This window comes from Microtus oregoni, unplaced genomic scaffold (assembly GCF_018167655.1).
Source record: "Microtus oregoni isolate MIOR12 unplaced genomic scaffold, Mior012 000057F_ref0000458, whole genome shotgun sequence".
Taxonomy (NCBI): Eukaryota; Metazoa; Chordata; class Mammalia; order Rodentia; family Cricetidae; genus Microtus; species Microtus oregoni.
In genome coordinates this window covers 7,799,775-7,821,769 of record NW_024543833.1, presented here as the reverse complement: position 1 = coordinate 7,821,769, position 21,995 = coordinate 7,799,775, and the positions used below count along the sequence as shown (strand labels likewise).

At 42.1% G+C, this 21,995-nt stretch overlaps 1 protein-coding gene across 15 annotated transcripts in view; it reads left to right on the top strand.

The window, feature by feature from the left end:
• Ldlrad4 (low density lipoprotein receptor class A domain containing 4) overlaps positions 1–21,780 on the top strand; it is a 323,747-nt gene extending 301,967 nt beyond the window's left edge. For 14 of the 15 annotated variants that reach the window (XM_041639126.1, XM_041639127.1, XM_041639129.1 and 11 more), the window contains 2 exons: positions 4,746–4,799; positions 15,390–21,780. In XM_041639126.1, the coding sequence (XP_041495060.1) occupies positions 4,746–4,799; positions 15,390–15,920 (585 nt within the window). In that variant the 3' untranslated portion in view covers positions 15,921–21,780. The remainder of the gene's footprint in view (positions 1–4,745; positions 4,800–15,389) is intronic. The other variant, XM_041639141.1, reaches the window with a different exon arrangement.
• The last annotated feature ends 215 nt before the right edge of the window (positions 21,781–21,995 follow it).

The following is a 21,995-nucleotide window of genomic DNA, read 5'->3' as shown; positions in this document are numbered from 1 at the left end:
GTGTGGAGGTCAGCGAAGAATTCTCAGGACTTGGTTCTCCTGCCACCGTGATCTTAGATCCTCAGTCATGCACAACAAGCCCTTTTAACCAACCGAGCCACTGCAGGTCCCCAAAATGTCATCAACAGCACTTTAGTAACCTTTTAAGAGTATAAGTCATTAGCATTAATCAAATGGTAATCTTTCTCTTGGTATGACTATAATAAGAGTTTCAAAGTTTTCCGAATCACTCTGAAATTCTAGGTGGCCTCTGCTGAGGAGCCTCCCCTCCAGGGCTAGTTTGTGGGCAGAAGTTAACCCCGTGCCAGCTTTTCCGTGGCATGAGTAAACCACCTCTCTCTATGCAAAGAAAAGACTGGAGCTGGTAGCAGGATGGTGACAGCCAAGGCTGCAAAGTCTGCCAGTCCTCTAAGCTTTCTTAGTTCTGGCTGGCTTTTATTGGAGTGCAGCGGTTCGCCCCACCTCCCGCTACTCCCCCCACTACCTTCTTCAGGCCTCTCTCAGCTGGGGAAGCACCTGGGGGCTGCTTCTCTCAATGTGCACTGCACTATTCTACAAATGGAAAGGATTCCAAGTCTCCCCTTCCCAGCAGGTCTTCCTGGAAGATTTGCCTGCCTCTTAAGGGATGTGTCCTAGATTGAGCAGAGTTAGGAGTCTTAAGAAGTCTGATGATAGATTTCCACGGAGGAATGAAAGAGGAAGTGTGTGCGGCCGGTGGATGTGTGGCCCTGTAGCGGGACTGGCTTGATTTCTGAGCTGATACTGCCCCCTAGTGTAGAAAAGCTAGTATGGTAGTATCTGGATGGTAGAAAAGTATACGAAAAAAGGCAGAGAAGAGAGTTTCTTATCAGAAAGATGTTGAGGAACATCTGAAAACCAACCACTTCGACCTCTGCTTTGAAATTCTCCCCATGGAACAAATACAAAAATAGACGTGCAATGATTTGATACCATGAGACACTCGATCGCTGACAGAAGCCAGAATGCCAAGCAGTGGTCTCATTGGTGATTCCCATTGCTCTCTGTTGTGCTAAGGAGAGTTTAGCACAAGCTCTGAGAATTTCCTCACATGTAGTCACAGAACCCAACCGGCAGGCTCTGGCCCACAGCTGTCAGCAAGTTGTAATTGCAGACTGCCTTCTCTTAATTTAAAACATTATCCAAGATATATAGAAATAAAGGGGATTGCAAGGGACAACAGATAACCATATATTAGCAAATTGGACAATCTCGATAAAGTAGGCCAATGGTTAGAAACACGTTACTAAAACTGACTTGTGAAGAAATAGAAATCTGAACATACCTTTAACTATAGTAAGGGGATTGAGCAGATGAGTAAAACAACTCCCTATTATGTTTGCTTATTGTATTTTGAGTCTTTGATCCCTATCTAGCGGCACTGTTTCAAAAGGCTGTAAAATCCTTAGGAGGTGAGATCTAGATTGAAAAAGCGGGTTGTTAGGAGTTTTTCTTGAGTGTTAGTAGCCTAGACCTGCTTCTGGCACTCACACAAGGCGCAAACCTGGAGGCAGAAGATGATGCAGAGACCATGGAGGAAGCTGTTTCCCTGCTTCTTCCTCATGGCTTGCTCTGCCTGCTTTTCATAGCATCAGGAGTTGGCCCCACCCACAATGGGCTGGGCCCGCCCACATCTGTCACTAATTATGAAATGCCCTATAGGCTTGCCTACAGCCTGGTCTTGTGGAGGTGTTTTCTCTGTTGAGGTTCCCTAGTTGACCCAATACTAGTCGGCACAGGTTCTCAGTGGGAAAGGATCAAGAAAGATCACTTATTAGCAGGTGACATGGTCTTAGGAGCCTACCAAGACAAAGAGGAACTAATAAGAGCCAGCAAAGTAGCAAAGCTATGAAATTGGTGCTCAGAAGTCAGCTGTATTTCTTTAAACTAGCAACGGATAGTCTGACTTTATAAGGAATTTAAAAAAGCATTTCCATTTACAATAGACTTAAAAATAGTTCAAAGTAAAATTAACAGGAGACTAAAGATTTATTCATCAGAAACCATAAAATACTGCTGAAAATTTAAAGACTCAAAGTGGGAAGACATCCTATGCACATGAATAAAATATTGACGTCTTAATATTTTTAGAAAGTCATTGCTTTCCACAGAAATCTACAAACCAGTGATACTTTTTGCAGAAATTTTTTTTTTTTGCAGAAATTTTTTAAAACAATCCATCTGACAACATCTATGATTTCACTGGCTATTTCACTCAATAGCCAAAATGACTTCAGAGGAGAACAATAAATTCAGGAGGTGGTCTCATAATTCTTGATCTCAAAAATTAATGCAAAGCCAACAGTAATTAAAACAGTGTGATATTAACATACAGGGTGGTGATATATGAACAGTGGAATACATTAGGCAGCTCTGAAATAAACCTTCCCAAAGATGGTCAGAAGATTGTCAACATGAATGGCAAAAGCACTCAGTTAGAAAAGATCAGGCTTTTCCAAACTGATGTTGGGGGCTGGATCTCTCCATGCAGAAGAACAGTAATGGATTCTAATCTTACAGTACATCTAAAAGTTAAAATGGATTGATTGATTGACTTAGGTTTTTTGAAAAAGGGTTTCTCTGTAGCTTTGGAGCCTGTTCTGGAACTAGCTCTTGTAGACCAGACTGGTCTCGAACTCACAGAGATCTGCCTGCCTCTGCCTCCCAAGTGCTGGGATTAAAGGTGTGCTGGATTTAATTTTTAAAATTTATTTATTTTACATCCTGACTGCCGTTTCCCCTTTTTCTCCTCCCAGTCCCCCCTCAGACATCTCCCCTCTGCAAGTCCTCATCCTCTCCTCCTCTGTTTCTATTCAGAAAAGGGCAGACCTCCCAAGGACATCAACAAAATATGACATGTCAAGTTTGCAGTAAGACTAAGCCCTTCCTCCCGTATTAAAACTGGGCAAGGCAATGCAATATGAGGAATAGGGTCCCAGAAGCCAGCAAAAGAGTCAAAGATAGAAATTCTGGGGGAAATGAAGCCACTGGGAATAATCATTGCCGTTGAGACAGTATGAACCCCTCATGCCTGGGTTCTTGATGGTGCAGTTCAATGATTGGAGCTGGACACTAAGGACTGTGGGAGAGAACAGTGACAGGGATGGCAGGATGTGAGAGAATCTCAGAATACCAGTAGACTTGCTTTCTGGTGGCCGGTGCTAGTCACCGGTTGGTCAGCAAGCAGGAGCCTGAGAGCTGCCGCCACCGCTCCGCAGTGCTGGGAGGGGACCAGTCATGCCTTTGGTTTAAGTCTGGTCCTTCACCTGTTGCCCGGCCCGGACTGTAGTGGTTCATTATATAATTTTATAGTCAGACCCTTATGCCGACACTTCCTCCGAGCAGCTGGGGCAGCTGATATTTTTGCTACTGAGTTGATGATGTCCTGCGAGTATCTTTGGAACGGGTTGTATGTATTGTACAAAACAATGTGTTTAGCACGAAGCGAGTATTTTTATGAGAATGCCGGCCACAGTGTGGGCTTGCACCAGAGGGCCTGGGTGTTTCATTGTGGACTTTACAGTTTGGGGCAAGTCAGTCATCTCCAGAGGTCCAATATACATATTCCTAGAAGTTCAAAAATGTAGGATCTTTCTGTGGCATTAACAATGTTCATGGCCTAGGAGGCCCTTGTAAATAGCCAATAATCTGAACTCAAAAGGCATATCACCATAGAGTGCTTTGTAAACACATTTATGGTGTGGGGGAATGGCTGCCCCAGTAATGTAGTTATTTGTTTATTACCTTGATAGACTAACCTGTTCTTAAATTTTTCATTTGTAAGTCAGGCAGTGGTGGCAAATGTCTTTAATTTCAGCACTTGGGAGACAGAGGCAGGTGGATCTCTGAGTTCGAGGCCAGCCTGGTCTACAGAGCGAGTTCTAGAACAGCCAGGGCTGTTACACAGAGAAACCCTGTCTAGAAAAACAAAAGCAATTTTTTCCAGTTATGTATGTATATTTATATGAATGTATGCATGCATCTAGGTTTGTGTGCCCTGGTGCATACGTGGAGGTCAGAGAATAACGTTCAGGGATCACCTCTCTCTTGGCTACCATTTGGATGTTGGGGACCAGACTCAGGTCCTTGAGATTGACAGAAAATACTGTGCTATTTTGCTGGCCTTGGCCAAACATTTCTTGAAAAGATCCCTCCTAGTTATCACATTGTACCTGTGAATATTCAGGCTGGAGAATAAACTCAATAGAAGACTTTGGAAGGTCATCCAGGCTTTGGAAATTGTAATTAATTGAGAGGTGACCTGGATGTGGTTAGTGTCTCTGTGACAACCATAGACTTCAGGCTATGGTGCTGAGGGGGATGGTGGCACTTGGTCCTGGAGGGCCATGATGACGCATTCTTCTGGGGAAGTCTCAGTTTTTCTAGCCCAGGGACGCTCCAGGCGTAGACACCGACTGAGTATAGTTCGACGGTTGTTTGAAGCACATGGTTATGTGAGCCGGTATTTGACTTCAGCTCCATTACGTCCAGGAGCTAAGCCTTCTAATTTTTCTCTTGGGTCCTAACCTTTCACTTAGATGCGAGGCCTGCAAGGGGATCAGAGATTTCCTGTTCCATGCTTTAGATAAGTCAGCCATTGTCCAAAATGCAAAGCGATTCTTGTTTTAAAAACTTGGGTGTGAAGTTTTTTGGGCAAATGCTGTTGTTCTATGAGACAAATGATTTTCTTATCTCTTGTTCCTCACTTTTCTCCTCCCCACCTCCAGGAAGGGTGTCTGTGGCCTTCTGACAGCTCCGTGCAGCGGCCAGGGGCTTCAGAGGTAAGGTGGAGGCTGTGGGAGAAGCCATGGCCTCAGCCTTGGGTTTGAAATCAACCTTAGGATTGAAGTCATCGTTTGGTTAAAAGGGGGCAAGGAAGGATTTCCCCTTAGAACCATGTGTCTACGCTCTATGCAGAGAGTAGGTTGAAAATGGCTGAACATTGAATTATCTTAGAACCACCAGCTAGACTTTGCAAGTGTAGGCATAGTTTGTTCATGCCAAGTAGCATGGATTCTTCTCATATGTCAAATTTAATAATAAAACATTTGAGGCAGGGTCTCAGCATGTAGCCCTGGCTGGCCTGGAACTTGCTGTGTGAATTAGGCCAGCCTGAACTTAAAGATCCACCAGCTTCTGCCTCTCAAGCTTGGGCTAAAGGCATGTCCCATAATTCTCATCGATTATCCAAATTTTTAAAGTGTTTCAATATAAATATAAAAATAACAAAACGTAGGTGTACAAAGATCATGGAACAATCAAATGTGTGGGGCCCAATGTAGGTGTTTGCCGTCAGACTAAATCAAGTTCTCTCAGAACTTCTCAATATCTGCCTGTAGAAAAATAAAGAAGTCGTAGTGGTCTCCTTCTGGCCACACAGACTCCATGTTGGTCTTTCTTAATGTAACTAAATATCTATATGCTAGAGGTTAGCAATAAAATGCAGACAGAAGATAGATTTATTTAACATATGCCTAGCTCATAGCATTGAGTAGAGTTGGGCTTAGAATAAACTTTAGGGGTAAGACATTGTCTAAATTTTATTAAGAGGATCAACAGAGAGTTCTAACCTAAAATCATTCAATTGGAGTTTTCATGTTGCCACAATTTTACCACTACATTGTTCTTGTCATTCTAGTCAAGTTCTATATTTGATTATAGAACAAATAAGACTCATTTGTTCATAACTTTGTCATGTATTGAAATTTTAAGATAGTATGCTTTGCCTTTAATTACAAAGTATGGTTTGATACCCATCAGTGGTTATATGTATATACATTAATCTACAATGTAGCTGTACACATGCATATAACATTTTTCTTCTAGGAGATAATTGGGATAAAGGGAGATTTATTTATATAATGAACTTTTGCCTTAACATTAGAAGTAATGGGCTTTATTATGTCATTTTCATACTTGATGTGTCTTACTTTATGCATATTTGGTTCCCTCCCCACTGTCTTCTCTTCTTCTCCTCTCTGACTGGTTCCTTTCCTTCCCCCAGTAGCCCCTTCTATTCTTATCACATATATTCTATAACCCTCCATTTCACTTCCACTAAGATTTTTCTAGTGTCCCCTTTATAACTTCATAACTCATGTTTCCTTTATAACTTCATAACTCCTCTTCCCTAGTCCCCCTCATTGTAAACTAGGTTCTTTTTTTGTAATGATTTATTTATTTATTATGTATACAACATTCTGCCTCCATGTATGCCCACACACCAGAAGAGGGCGCCAGATCTCATTACAGATGGTTGTGAACCACCATGTGGTTGCTGGGAAATGAACTCAGAACCTCTGGAAGAACAGACAGTGCTCTTAACCACTGAGCTATCTCTCCAGCCCCAAACTAGGTTCTTCATATAAGAACAAAACATGAAATTTCTGAGTTTATTTTACCTCACAATGATTTCAGTTCCATTCATTTTCCTGCATACATCACAATTCCATTTTTCTTTACCTGTTCAATATGTTTAATTCATTCATCTGTTGATGAATATCTAGGCTGGTTTTTATTCCCTGGATATTGAGAATGAGATAACAATAAATATGGATGTGTCAGTATTTCCTTGGTGTGTTTCCCTGGAGTACTTGGTACATGTTTGTAGGATTGTATAGCTGGGAACTTTGGTAGTTCTGGTTCTTCCATACCCGTATCCACAAGTCCTGTCTTGTGGAGCAGGCCTTAAATTCAATCAGCAAGTAACTGGCTATCCTTGTAACATCCATGCTTACTTGCTCTTGTAACTCTCAGGGTTCATAGGTGGGTAAGATGGAATTGTTTGCATTTTCCCAGTGGCTAGAGATGTTGAACATTTTAAAAGGCCTCTCAGCTATTTGCTTTCCTTCCTTTGAGAATTCTATTTTGTTCTGTGCCCCAGTTTTAATGGGGGTGTTTGTTTCAAGACTGTCAGATGTACAGTTGGTAAAGATGTCCTCCCCCTTCTGCAAGCTGTCTCTTTGTTCCTATGGTAGTGGCCCTTTGCTGTGAAGCTTTTTCCTGTCATTTGCCAATCGTTGGTCTGCACTACTGGGGTCCTGTCAGAAAATTCCTTCCTGTGCCTACGATTTGAAACATAGTTTCTACTCTGTTCACTAGCCATTTCAGGGTATCAAGTGCTATGCTTGGTCCTTGGTCCATTGGGAGTTGAGTTTGGTGCAGGGTAAATGATAAGGGTCAACTTTAACCCTTCTCCATGGAGCTCTCCAGTTCCATCAGTATCAGTTGTTGAAGATACTGTCTTTCTCACAATGTACACGTATGGCTTTCCTGTCCAAACTCAGGTGGCTGTGGGAGTGCAGGCTTAATTGGGGTCTTCAGTCTGCGCTGTCAATCAGTGTGTCTGTTTCTATGTTGGTACAATGCTATTTTCTGTAGTATAACTTCACATCTGGGCTGCGGGTAACCTCTGCAGTTTTTATCGCTCAGGATTATTTTCGCTATCCGTATCTTCAAGCACTAATATCCTCTTTTCCGCTTGATCATTCGGTTGGCCAGGCTTTCCACGGAGCTTTTTATTTGGCTTATTAAATTTTCCGTTTCACGTTTTATTTCAGTCGGGCATTCAGAAATGCTCTTTACTAAATTGTTCTTTCATATCCTGATTTTTTTTCCTCGTGTCAGTCAGGAGATTGTGTTTTTGTGGTCTTCATACTGGCTTTTATGCATATCCTCTTTGAGTCAGGCTTGAGCATGTTTATAATTAATATTTTGAAACCATTAAATTGCCTTTCCAAGGGGGAGATAAATATAGGAGTCCTTGTTTTTGGAGGAGACATTCTGTCTTGTTTATTTCTGGTATTTGTGCTTTGCAATGGGCTTTAGGTACCTGAAGTTAGGTCATGTTTTTCTTTTGTTGTTGATTTTGCTTTGTTTTGTGGTTTTTGGTATGGCTATTGCCCTACCTTTGCTGAGTAGACATTTGGATCTATGTTTGCTATTACCCCAAATTGTCAGATTATGGAACAGCTGGTGTTTCGAGTTCAGTTTTGGAGCTACTAGGTGGTGTTGCGTGAATGGGGTCCCAGATCATCCGAGGCTAGGGCTATGGCTTGCTTCTGAGTACAGAAACTAACTTTCTATAGAGTTAGAATGTTCTCACTGCAGCAGGTTCCCAGAAATCTGTGGAAGGTTCAGTCAGTTCTGCTGGTGGTCCTAGGTAAAGGATTGGAGTCACTGTGGTAGTTGGTGGGGTGTGTAAGGAGTGAGGTTCTCAAGACAGTGGGGATAGAGCTGCAGCAGATGTGGGGATCCCTACCAGGGGGTTGTGTCTTCCTGTTGTCTAATGTCTTCTCTTCCTTTCTTTGCTGCTTCCAAAACTTCACTTTAAGCCAGATTTATGTAGTGGCACACACCTTTAATAACAACGCTTGGGAGAAGCAGCTCTCTAAATTTAAGTCCAGCCTGGGCTACAGAGTAAGACCCTTTTAACACACACACACTAAAACAAACAAACAAACAAACAAACAAATAAAACCACTTTATTTTAGACGTCCCCATCTCCTTGGCTAACCCTAGGTGTTTTGTTTTTATTTTGAAGCTATCGTGAATGAGATGTTCCCCACCCCGTGTGTTCCTTTTGGGGAAGTTCATTATTGATATACATAGAACCTAATATTTTGGTGTGTTGATTTTGTATCCTGCTACTTTGTTGAAAGCATTTACCAAGTCTTAAAGGTTTCTTTGTGGAGTTTTTTTTTTTTTTTTTTTTTTTTTTTTTTTTTTTTTAATACAAGATCATGTTGCCTGCAAATCAGAGTAACTTAACTCTTCTTTCTTTACTGTTTGGATCCCTTTACATCATTCTCTGGTCTTTACTGCTCCAGCTAAGACTTAGACCACCACATTGAATAGAAATGGAAAAAGTGAATACCTTGAATTCATTCCAGAGTTTAGAGGAAATACTCTGTGTCTTCCCACTTAGTATAATGTTGGCTGTAAGTTTGTTTTATATAGCCTTTATTTTGTTGAGGTATGTTCCTTCCATTTCTAGTTTCTTCAAGGCTTTTGCCATGAAAGAATGTTGACCTCGTTAAAGGCCTTTTCTGCATCTTCTGATCAACTGATCATGTAATTCTGTCCTCAAATCTGTTTTGTGCTGAATTATACATCCTGATTTGCATTTGTTGAGCCAATGTTGTGTTCCTGGCATGAAATCAACTTGGTCTTGTTGATGTGTTCTTGAATTTGGTTTGTCAGAATTTTGTTGAGAATTCTTTGCTCTATGTTCATCAGGGAAACTAGTCTGTAGTTTTCTTTCTCTGTTGTGCCCTTATACACTTTTGTTATTAGGGTATTCGTTGCCTTTGTAGGATGAGCTTGGTAATGTTCCTTTCTTTTCTATTTTATGGCACAGTTTTAGAAGCACTGATGTCGGCTTTTCTTTGAAGGTTTGGTAGGAGTTGGTAATAAGCCCATCTGGTCCTGGGCTTGTCTTTTTTGGGAGACATTTTGTTACTGCTTCAATCTCATTGGTTGTTATGTCTGTTTTTTTTTTATCTTCTTGACTTATTATATTATAGATAGACATATCATATTATATGTCTATAAATTTAACTATTTTTTCTTTTTTTTTTAAAGATTTATTTATTTATTATGTATACAACATTCTGCCTCTGCCCACATGCCAGAGGAGGGCACCAGATGTCAGTACAGATGGTTGTGAGCCACCATGTGGTTGCTGGGAATTGAACTCAGGACCTCTGGAAGAGCAGCCAGTGCTCTTAACCTCTGAGCCATCTCTCCAGCCCTAACTATTTTTTCTTAAATTTCCCAAGAATAGAAGTTCTCAAATTACTTTTAATGATTCTCAATATTTTACTGAAATCTGTAGTAATTTGTCCTATTTCATCCTAATTTTATTTGTGTCTTATTTTTGTTTTGGTAAATTTAGTGAAGGTTTATCCATCTTATTTTTGTTATTGTTCTTAAACCACTCTTCATTTTACTGATTCTACATATTTTTTTCTTTTCATTGCCATTTCATTAGTTTTTGTTATACTGTCTTGGGGTTTGCATTGTTCTGATTTTTCAAGAACTTGGTGACACATCATTGGGTTATTTGAGTTTCTTTTATTTGTTAATGTAAGCACTCACAGTTATGGCATTTCCACCGAGAACTGCCTCTCCATGTCCCAGATGTAAAAGTTAACTTTTGCTTTCATTTTCAAATGATTTTCAGAGCTTTAAATTTGTCTTTTTGATTTTTTTTTTTTTGAAGGGCTGATTGGTCATTCAAGAGTATGTTGTTTAGGACTTGGGATGTGGCTCAGTCAGTAGAGGGCTTGCCTAGCAGTCACTCTGGCTTTGGTTCTCCGCAGTGAGTAATCCAGGTATCCCCAGCTGTAATCTCAGTGCTCAGAGGCAGAGTGGGAGCAAAGTCAGAACTACAAGGCTGCATTGTGAACTTGACCCTTGATGGCCAGCCTGCAGAGGCAGGGAAGAAGAGATGGGAAGGGAGGAGAGGGTAAGAAGAAAGGAAGAGAGAAAGGAGAGGGATTTTTATGTGCTTGTGTGAATTTTGTTTTTCTTACTGTTGTTTTCTATTTTCATTGCACTATTATCTAATAAGAAACAAATTCTTTCAACTTTTTAGTGTTTGTAGCCTCCACTGTGGTCTTTTTAGAGATTTCATGGACTCCTGAGAAAAGCGTGTATTCTGCTTCTGTTGCACGAACTATTCTGTATTATCTGTTAAGTTCATCTGACTCGTGGTGTGCTGTAACACTGAGTCTTCTTTGTTGATACTCATCTTAGATGATCTATCCAGGGATGGGGAGTGGGTTATTGAAATCATTCAACACTGTATCATCATCTATGACTTTTTTGTTTTATGAAATTAGGGGACCCCCTGTTTTGTCATATATTTATGCTTATAATATCTTCTTGATTAATAATTCCACATTACACATTATTAATCTTTATCTCTTCTAATTTTGATTGGAAATATGCTTTATCATATCAGAATAGCCATACCAGCTTTTGATTTTCATTTGCATGTTAAATTGACTTCAGCTCTTTGATTCTCGGTCTGTGGGTGTCTTTACCATTGAGGTATGTTTCTTAGAGACAAGAGAAGTTTTGGTATATATATTTTATCTAGTCATCCAGTCTGTATCTCTTTATTAGGTTAGTTGAAGCCATTTACATTTCAGGTTATTATTAGGAGATATTTGCTAATCCCTCTACCACTTTTGTTAGTTGTTAGTCTAGCTGGTTATTGTTGGTTCTCCCTTGTTTACCGATTTCTCTCCTGAGTTTATTCTTTCCTGTGGTTTCTTGCCCCTCTGCACATAACATTCCTTTTAAGTCTCCTCTGTGGTTTTGGCTTAAAGATCAGAACTGCTTTGGTTTGTGTTTGCCTTGAGATGTACTTACTTCTCTTGGCAACCTTAAAACAGCTCTAGATATATCAACCAGCAATTCTTTACTTTCAGGGATTGAAATATATCATCCATGCTCTCTTGGCTTGTAGGGTTGCTGGAGAGGTCTGATGTTAGTCTGATGTTCCTGCCTATGTAGGTGAGTTCTTATTTTTCCCATACAGCTTTTAATTGTTTCTTTTCCTTGTGTTTGCTGTAAAATGTCCTGGAGTTCTTCTCTGGTCATGCCTGTTTTGAGTTTTTAATGCCTGTGTTATTGCATGTCTGTCTCTTTCTCTAGATTTGGGACAATTTGTTTCTTTGAATACCCATACCCCAAGCCTTTAGTGTTTATCTCAATGCTTTTTTGTTGTTGTTGTTGTTTTCTATTCTGGGGATTCTTGATTGTGTCCCAAAGTTCTTAGCCATTACCATTCTTGTTAATTTTTTTTCTGTTTATGTTTGAATGTAGTGTTTTGTCAACCTTGTTCTGTATCTTTTTTTTTTTCCTTTTTGGCTTGGGTGAGTTTATTGGTGAAGATTTCTATTGTGTTTTTTACTTGATTCCTTGGATTTTGTACTTTCATCATTTGTAGGTTTTTTTCTCTCCAAATCTCAGCTTTCTTGATGAAGTTTTCTTCTATGTTGACTTTTTTCTTTCTTTCTTTCTTTCTTTCTCTTTCTTTCCTTCTTTCCTCCTTCCTTCCTTTTTAAAAAACATATACTCCTATTTTCTTGTCCACTTTGCTGACTTCTCCCCCTGTTGCTTTCTTTTCCAGGTTTTGGAATGAATTATCTTGTGTTCTCTCTTACCAAAAACAAAACAAAACAAAAAAACCAAAAAAACCTCAATCTTCATCTGGCATTTTATCAGTTTCCAAACCTTTGAGTTCAGCAGTTGCTAAATTATAGTCTTCTGTGGAATCATGCAGCCTTTTCATGGTTTTGCAGCTGTGCCTTTTTATGTTTTTTTTCTTATTTTTGTGTGTGTTTTTTCTTTGTTACAGTGTGCACATCCTGTTGGTTTGGATATCACTTGCATTGTAGGGGTGTTATTTTATCCAGCAACCTATTCTTGAGAGCTCAATTCCCAGCACCACACAGAAAAATAAAACTGTTGTAACAGTAGAAACAACATACCATATATGATATGGAAATACTCTTAACATTAATGACAGCTCACCAATATATCACCAAGTAGACCATATATAAGCTAGTTGTGGTATGCAGCTTTTAATCCCAGCACTTGGGAGGCAGAGGCAGGTGGATCTCTGTGAGTTTGACGCTAGTCTGGTCTACAGAGTGAGTTCCAGGACTGTCAGGGTTATGAAGAGAGACCCTGTCTAAGAAAACACACACACACACACACACACACACACACACACACGATCATGAAGCTGAAAGTAGCAAAAACCATGGTAGACAGTGCTATAGGTTTAATGCTACCGAGTGTGTAAGTAGTAATGAAGTGGAGGAGAGAGACAGGCAGAGGATAGAGCCAGAGGCAGCAAGATCAAATAAAAGGGCAAGAAGATGAGAGTGGAGGGAAATTGTTGTTAAAGACTAAAGGGCAAGATTAAGGATTTCTTAATAATGCATAAGTTCAAAACAGATTTAGATAAGAGCAAGGGGAGTGAACACTATGAATATTTAAGGCTGTCAAGATCGCTCAGTGGGGAAAGACGTTTGCGTCCAACCCCGATGACCTGACTTTCACCCCAAGAACCAACATGGGATGAACAGACTGCTTCAAACTGTTGTGACCTCCACATGTGTGCCATGTGTGAATGAGAACATGTGCTCGTAAATATAATATGTAAATTTTATAACTTAAAAACACGAAAAATAATATAAAGTAAAAATACTATTAAATACAGAGCGGGGAAGGGAGGAACTAGAACAAAACCAGATATAAGGAAACCAAATAGTGTTCAGTAATTGAAAGATGCAGAAAAATGATCTTTTAATCATAAAGTAAATATCTCTTCATTTAATAAAAATATTTATTTTATCATAAAATAAAAATAGGTAAGTGTGTGAAGGGGAATAATCAAAACATTTAAAGAATACAGTACAAATAAAAGCCCTGCTATCATGAACCATAGAAGGAAGCATGGCCAGTAAGACAGGTAAAGAGCCTGCTGTCCAGCCTGAGGCCCAGAACCCACGTGATGCAAGGAGAGACCGCATTCCCGCAAGCTGTCTTGTGGCTCACTTTTACATAGGTGCTGAGGTCCATGTACCCTCCCTCACACAAGTAAATAAAATATATAGTTTTTGACTGATAAAAGAAATCCCAAAGGTGAAGAAAAGGTGTGGTGTTGGAGCATGTTTCTGGGCCGTTGGAAACCGGAGACAGCCATGTCTTAAATGCATGGAGTAGGGGGCTGTTGCCTTGTGGACTTGTTTCCGTTGCCGAGTCTGTATGGTCCAAGTGTATGGCGTCTGACAGAGCTGACTTTTTCTTGTCAGTCTTCCTTTACTTGCCAGGAGTCTCTGGCGTCTCTACTTAGCTTTGCAGTGAGCAACAGTGCTGAGGTTGGCACAGGGTAAGCCTGTCTTTCTACATTCAAAATCTCCTGTTCATCACCTGCTGGAGGTTTGCAGCTGGTCGTATCAACTACACCTCTGGAACTTCAGAGTTCTCCAACTTTCTAGCAGCGAAGGGAAGAATTTAATTCATTTACTGGCCTCATATTCAGAACTATTCATTCCAAGGTTATTCTCAATCCAAGATATCTGTTTCAAGCCACCCAGGGAGAGGGGATCTCTTTCTGTATACATTGTAGCATGAGCCAAGCCTCATGTGGCCACCCCCCTTTGGCCTGTCAGTGTCTATCCATCCTGCTGTTTTCAGCCGCTTCTCTGGGTCTTCCCTCATCCAGGGCCTATGTCAGGCCAAACTGAGGTTCGCTGACCTGCCGCTGTTCCTCGGGGTAGCTCAGTATTTAGCAATAGATCCTATCTCAGTGTAGTGTGACAGAATGATTTTTCTCTGCCACTGATCTGACTGCTCACGGAATCGCTAGCTCATTAAAGCCTGGGATTGGCGGACTGAGGGCCCAGCCTGAGGGTAGGATTGCCAGTCTTTCTCCTGCTTACCTTTTGAAAATAATTTCTGGGTCCCTCGCCGGCCAGTCAGGGAACTGAGGAGCTGAGGCTATGTTCAGCTTACTTCTCTGTGATGCTTCTCCCCCCTCCCTCTCTTGACGTCCTTTGTGGATTTCTGGTGTGTTTCTGTCTACAGTAATGTCGATTTTCCCTTATGCTGGCTGTCTCTTTTACCTGCTCATATAGAGGCAGCCTGTACTACCATTTTACCAAGAAGACCCCAAGAGATATGTTTTAAAGAAAGTTTATGGTTTGAGTTAATTTGGGGGAAAAATCTACAATTACATTTACTTTGAAATTTTCACATTAATAACTAAAAATAACTGTAGCAAATGTGTATTGAAATAACTGTGAAAGTCCAGAAATTCACTTTTCTGGTTTATTTACAAAAGTAACCTCAGAAACCCCTCTTCACTTTGCTCAGTCATGGGTTTTAGAGCTGTCTGGTCCCAAGAGAGCAAGAGGCTTGTCCTGTCTTGTCTTCTTTTTATGGGTAAAGCCTCTGAGGCTTGGATGAGGTCACCTGTGACTTGGTTCTCAGAGCCACAACATAGCATCATGCTTCATGCCTCATCCCTGTCCCCTGCTCTCTCCACTCTGAGGTCCCATTTGAATCCTTGTCGCCTGCCTAAATAACTCTATTACATCCAAGACTTCAGTTAGCTACTGTTCCCTACTGAAGTTTAGCCTTCCCAGATATATTAATACACATTGGGCTTCACTCCGCCGTCTCCTTTAAGTTCCTGATAAGTTCTTTTCTGTTTTGCATGGGAAATGGTGTGAGGGGGTGTGAAAACTGGTGTGAACACAGAACAAGCTTGAGCTTCCCTGAGCCTATCCCCTTGTTGGTCACTGTTGTTCTGAGAATGTCCTCAGGCCTCTTCTTTTTCCTTCCAGATCATGTGTACCCCACGGGGCAGGGATAGGTTTACCACCCCATCCTTCATCCAGCGGGATCCGTTCAGTCGTTTCCAGCCCACCTACCCCTACGTGCAGCACGAGATTGACTTGCCTCCTACCATCTCCCTGTCAGACGGGGAAGAGCCGCCTCCTTACCAGGGACCCTGCACCCTACAGCTCCGGGACCCAGAGCAGCAGATGGAACTCAACCGAGAGTCCGTGAGGGCCCCACCCAACCGAACCGTGTTTGACAGTGACTTGATAGACATTTCTATGTACAACGGGGGACCATGCCCACCAAGCAGCCACTCGGGCATCAGTGCAGCTACCTGTAGCAGTAACGGGAGGATGGAGGGGCCACCCCCTACCTACAGCGAGGTGATGGGCCACTACCCAGGCACCTCGTTCTTCCACCACCAGCATAGCAACGCACACAGGGGCAGCAGACCACAGTTTCAGCCGAACAACTCAGAGGGCACAATAGTACCCATCAAGGGCAAAGACAGGAAGCCTGGGAACCTGGTCTGAGTCCCTTCAGAGCGCACTTTGCTAGGAGAGAGAAACCTCGGCAGGGAGAGAGAGGCCCGCTGGCCCCCCTGCCACAGTGTTGTCCGGCTTTACGTCGTACAGCTGAGTAAAACCAAATGTGCAAACACGGTCTTCGTTTCTGATTCCTATCCTGGGAATTGCATGCAAACAAGACTGAAACAATACAAACTTGCATCCGGTTTGACTACAAACAGTGTTCATCTTGGGGGCAGGGGTGGAGACGGGGCTAGAGATGGTATGAGCTTGGCAAAGGGCGTACCAAGGAACCCGAGGAGGTTTGGAAGACTTCATGAAAGTAAGACCCATAAAGGTATTTTTGACCTATTTAATTCCAAAAGGAGACTGCAGATAAATGAGGCCAGAATGGCCTGTTTTTTATAATTAACTGAATAAAGAAGGAAGAATTATTATATATTATCACGGGGAAGAATCAGTCAGTTTGCTTTTTCTCCAAAGGTGTGAAACTTTTATTTTGTTTTAAAAATATGAGTCAAAACTCCTGTTTTGTGTGCCAAGGTATAAAGTGGATAGAGGAGCGAGAGGAAATAATTTCTGTTGATGGTATGCTTTAAGAGTTGCACTATCGTAATGTTTAAAATATGGACGAGGGAACCTATGTTGTGTGAAGGTCTGTATGTTGTCTTGTCACTTATGGGTGGCTATTATACCCAAGGAACATCCTTGAGAGTCCTACAGAGTCGTACGAGAAAGGGTTTGGGGAATGTGCCCTGGTGTTTACTGAGTTCCACGCATTTAACAAGGGGCATGCTGCAAGGATCTGCAGCCAGCAGTGCACTACTGCAGTTATTTGGAGTGGCAGGTGGAAACACCTGCACTGCGCATCAAGTGTCATACAGAGCTAGCCTTATTCCCAGCAGCGTCAGCAATTTAGACTGTTTTCACTGTAGCATGAAATATATTCAGATACATACCTTATTTTATGCAATAAATTGTTAAAAATGCAAGATGGTTATTTTGTGTACTGCTGAACTATGTGGCCTCTCCCATCCTAGGCAGCTCTGTTGAGTTCTGCAAGGGATTTTCTGTTCAGCACCTGGCACCAGCAGTCGCCCCCAAGCCCACTTGGTTGTCTAAATGCCATACTGGTGATGGTTCCTTATGCTTACTATGCCTCTGGGCCTGACACAGGGACAGATTTGGCATAATAAGCCATTGCATATCACCAGTGTTGCATGGCAGAGGAATGGGTGCTGGTGCAGACTCACCTCTGTGCAGCCAGTCTTTGTGCTGTGGTCGGTTAGTAAACAGGTGGTGGGTGAGGACGAGGCATGGCAGGTAGAATTACAGCTGGAAAATGAAGTCAGTTTACTGTTTCTAATATTTCTAAACATTCTTGTGCACAATAAAGGACCCCAGCGACTTTCTTCTGCAGATGTAAGAGCTGTTCCTGTAACGGCACCACGGTGGGCTCATATGCAGCGGCAGGCTTCTTTCCGGTGGTCTGACCTCTGCACGGAACAGGAATGCAGATTCAGAGACAGGTTGACACCAAATAAGTGTGTGTGACTGTATGTGTGCCTGTTATTATTTTCAGAGGTGATTATGGGAAGTAACTAGAGATTGTTTGAGGCCCCCAGTCCTGTCTGACCCCAGGCGGCTCATTTCTGCTGATCTCGGTAGGTAGGCCCCTGGGTTGGTCTGAGACTTGTAATCTCTGTGGGATTTACCCATTTCACACAGTAGCATCCAAAGGAATACTCACAGTCAAAAGGAGAGAGGACAGATAGGCAACAGTTGTCAGTTCATGCTTGAACACTGCTTGGAAGGATGTACACATGAAGGACTCTGGGACTCTGGAGTTGCTTTTCTGTCTTGTCTGGTGACATTCAGTGGCCTCTCAGGCTACAGGTTAACTGGGCCAAAGATGACCTTTCCCACTTGCTTGAAGTTTCTGGCTACTGGTGACTGATGCCTTCAGACTGTGCTTGAATGGGGCCCTGAGATTCGATGGCAGAGGAAGAAGTAGGTGTCCTTGCTGGGATCTCACTGGTAGAGGACTTGGCATGGATGGCAGCCAGGGGAAGGCGAGGTTATGGCTCTGCCATTCCAAATCCTAACTGTAGTTTTGGTGAAGCTGGCAATCCCACCCTTTGGTTTCAGCTCCAAATAGCTTCTCAATCCTTATTTAGTCTTACTTTTCTGCCAACCGTGAGAAAGCGCTAAGATCAGAGACTTGTAAATTCCTCTGGAGCTTGGCAAGCATATGGAGGTTTTGTAGATGCCAGCAGAGCTGACGAAACACTGGGTACCCTAGAGGACTGCCTTTAGTGTACACACATACACACCACCTGTGACTTTGAAGTCTTTGAGGCTGGGCCTTTTTAAGGAATTAGTTTAAAAGTCAAAGCTAAGGCCATAAAAATGAACAAGGACATTTCTCTCAGCCCAGGGAGATTTAGACAGTAGCCTTCTGGTTTACAGCTCATGCCATGCTGTCTCCTGGCTCTTAGGTGAGAACAAAGTAACAACTGTGAAGACACAGCTCAGAGTGGGGGCTGTTGTCTTTCAAAAAACCGAGAACCCGAGGGTTCAGTTTAGAAAGCAGTGAGTTTTGGCAATTGACAATAGGTTATAATGATTATTCCCATGAGGCACTGAAGGAAATGTTTGCATGGTTAGAAGGAGCAGTCCTGGGCACGCTGCTCTGACTTATCTGTTGGCTCGTGGATTTCCAGGGATATGAAACACAAGACCTACAAACCCATCTACTGGAACTCATTCTTTTAGCCTGCATTTGCTTTTTCAGAAACTCTATAAACACTGAAACAATATTTAATATGAGAGATTGTGAAGCCGACTCATCCAATTGTTTACTGCCCTCTCCCATGCCTACTCCACCAGACACACACCTAGCTCACGAGAGATCACAGCATGGCAGTGACTAAAACTTACAGGTACACTGCGAGAATTACACTTTTCCTTAGTAATTTTTAGCTCTAACTCAAGAGCCAAGGATGAGGAGCCAAACTGGGATGGATGCCTCTTCACACAGACATGGGAATTGGGTACAAAAGGAGTATTGTTAATATTTTGAAATTCTAAGTAGCTCCATTTGCTCTTCATCTTTATTGGGATCAAAAGGAAGTACGTTCAGAAAGCTGCCTTGATCTAGAAGAATCTATTCATCTACCTGCCTTTCGCCCAGGTGGTTTTACATCTCTTATCCAACTACTCCTTTCTAGAAAGACTCCTAGAGTAAGCCTTTTAGATGGCTTCAAGCATCTACCGAGGAAGTCCATGTGGTCTCTCTAGGTCCTGCCGACACTGCTGGAGATAGAGCGTGGCCATTCCTGGATTCCAGTTGGGCTTTGGAGACACAATGCTGTGAATGTGCTTGCAGAGTTTGCTCAGAATGGCAACTCTATACCTCTGAAAAATCTCAGCAGTCGGGATGAGCAGAACAAAGAATACTTGCTTTCTGTTACCGTTTTGTTTTTCTCCCATGCCAGTCACCCATCCAGACTTGCTTGCACCCTAAAATCCCATGCAGCTTCATGGTTTCTTTAGATTGTACCGATTCCAACAAACCATGTTGTGTGGCTGCCAGGAGCTGTTCAGAGTCCTTGGAGATGTGGACAAATCACGATAGCATTCTCAGTCTCCCATAGTCATAGGTTTTAGGAATAAAGATGTCATTTGATAGCTTGCTCTGCCAGCTGGATGTAGCACAAGGTTAGTATCAGAGCACAGGGACATCTTGCTGAGCAAGGAACTTCTTCCCATACCCATCTCTGTCCCTAGGTGGGCTGGAGACAGTGTAACATGTCAAGGTTAGGCTGGACAGTGATGCAGCTGCTCACACCCTATGGGGCCCTAGCTCTCCACGTCCATCTGTAAGCAGCTGAGGTGCCTTGTGTTCTGCTATCAGATGTAGGACCCCTGCCCCAGTGTGCAATGCTCACCTTTGCTGTGCCTCTCTTGAAATGGTGCTTCTTCAACTGTTTGCTTTCATTTGTAAGGTGCTGTATATACGTTGAACATATGCACATACTTTACCCAATGGGTAGAACAAGAAACTAATACTGTAATATATTGTATAGATACCAGTTTTACCAGAAATGGCATAATACTTAAGAATGCCTATGTACTCCATCTTTTGTAAGGAAATGATTATGCAAATGATTACATAAAGATAAAGTCTATGTAGTTTATTTTCCTATGAAATATATTAACACCATGGGATGGAGTCTGGACAGCAGGCAGCAGTTTATGACCAGCACATACACGGGAACTGAATTGTACCTTTGCTCTGAAACTTTAGCAGTCTCTAAAATGTTTTTAATCCCTTTAGAAATGGACCAGTTTGGTTCTTTTAGTCAGGGGGAAAGCTGTATTTCCACTTGCTCTCTGTGCAGGCCTTCTCTCTCACTGCAGTACCAGCTGCCAGGCCTTACTGGGATGTGCAAACCTTTGAAGAAGACACACATGGTGTCAAAAAATGAGTAACCTGCAGCCGGAGGCAATTTAGCCTCAGAGCACTTGTGACCCTTTGTGTCCCATGTTTCTCTGTGCCTTGTCTTGTAAATGGAAGCAATGAAGCCAATGGACTGTCTGGAATTTGTAGGGAGAGAGTGGCTCAGAAAACAGACCCATCAGGAAAGATGATTAGGGTAGGGGAAATGTTTTGGGTTGTCTCTAGAGAATTGCCAATCAGCTGAGAGCAGACAGACTTGTAAGTGCATTCCTATTGTATTCTGTGGTAGTCCTGATCCCTCAGTTACGTTATATGTTAGACTGCACGTAAAGTCACACTTCTCCCTTTCAGCTCCAGTTTAGTCTTTAGCATCCAATTGTGGCTTTGGCATTCTTAAGTTTCTTCCTTTGTCCCCCCGCCCCCCCCATCCCCTCTCAAGTAAAAAAGCCTTGGTGTCCATTAAAGCCAGCATGGGTATATGAAGTGTTAACAGTGATCGTGGAATGCTGCCGTCCAGTCTAATCCAGTGTGTCACTAATGATGTCTGGGGAATTCCGGGCTTTTTACTTTTTCTGTGGTATGAGCTCTGACTTTGAAAGTCAGAGACAGAATTATCCCCAATCAGGAAAAAAAAAATGCTCTAAGCTATTACTACTTATTCTGAATGTGCAACTCTTAGTGCCAATTCGGTCCTTTTTAACAGCTCCCTGCAAGAGCTGGGTAAAAATGTCAATAGATCCCTCCTAAGTCCCATTCAAGTCCAAGTCAGTGTCTCTGTCTATTGCAGGGTACACCCTCAGGATCCCTGGGGTCAAGACCCAAGGCTCCATCACTGTAAGAAAATGAGCACTCTACTGAGCATGGGAATGTTCTAGACTCAGTAGTAAGATGCATGACCAACTCGGTTCTGCAGACCCGGCCTGGCTGAGGATCCCTTTCAATGATGCTGCTTCTATCAGATGCACTTGCCTTTCAAAAATCTCAATTCCAATTAATATCCTTGTTGAGTTTAAAATATATACACTATCCACAACACTTAGTTCACTTAATTTTTATTATAAAGTAAAATCTACTAAAAAAGTGCAACTGTATTTGCATCTTCCAATCTTTGTGAGCTATGATAATCAGAAGTCAAAGTCCTTTTGTGTTTAAACAACCATGTGCTTACTCTTTAACGTAACTTCTGGTTATATAAGGGAAATGGTTCGCAACTGTCATCCGCCTGCATCTTTTGCTCAGGTGGGGATACAGTCTAGACCTCAGGTCTCTAACTGCAATACTTTTGATGAAAGACGTTGCACAAGTGCTGTTTGTTAGCGATGAAATCAGGTTTCTGCTTGTTCCTAATGCCATGATCAAATCATAGCACAAACTCATTAAAAATAATCAGTGACAAATATCTGTTCCCTGGGGTTTTGTTTGTTCACCTTTCAGCTACGACATACAGATAGACAACTGATGTATGATCAGTCTCAGAAAAATACTTTCTTTTTTGTGGAGCTGGAGATGGGACCCAGGAAACAGTTCTTCTTTGGGCTATACCCCAGCCCAAAGGATACTGCTGATCATTCTCTAGTTACTGACTCAAGAAAAACATTTGTGTGCGCACACACACATGT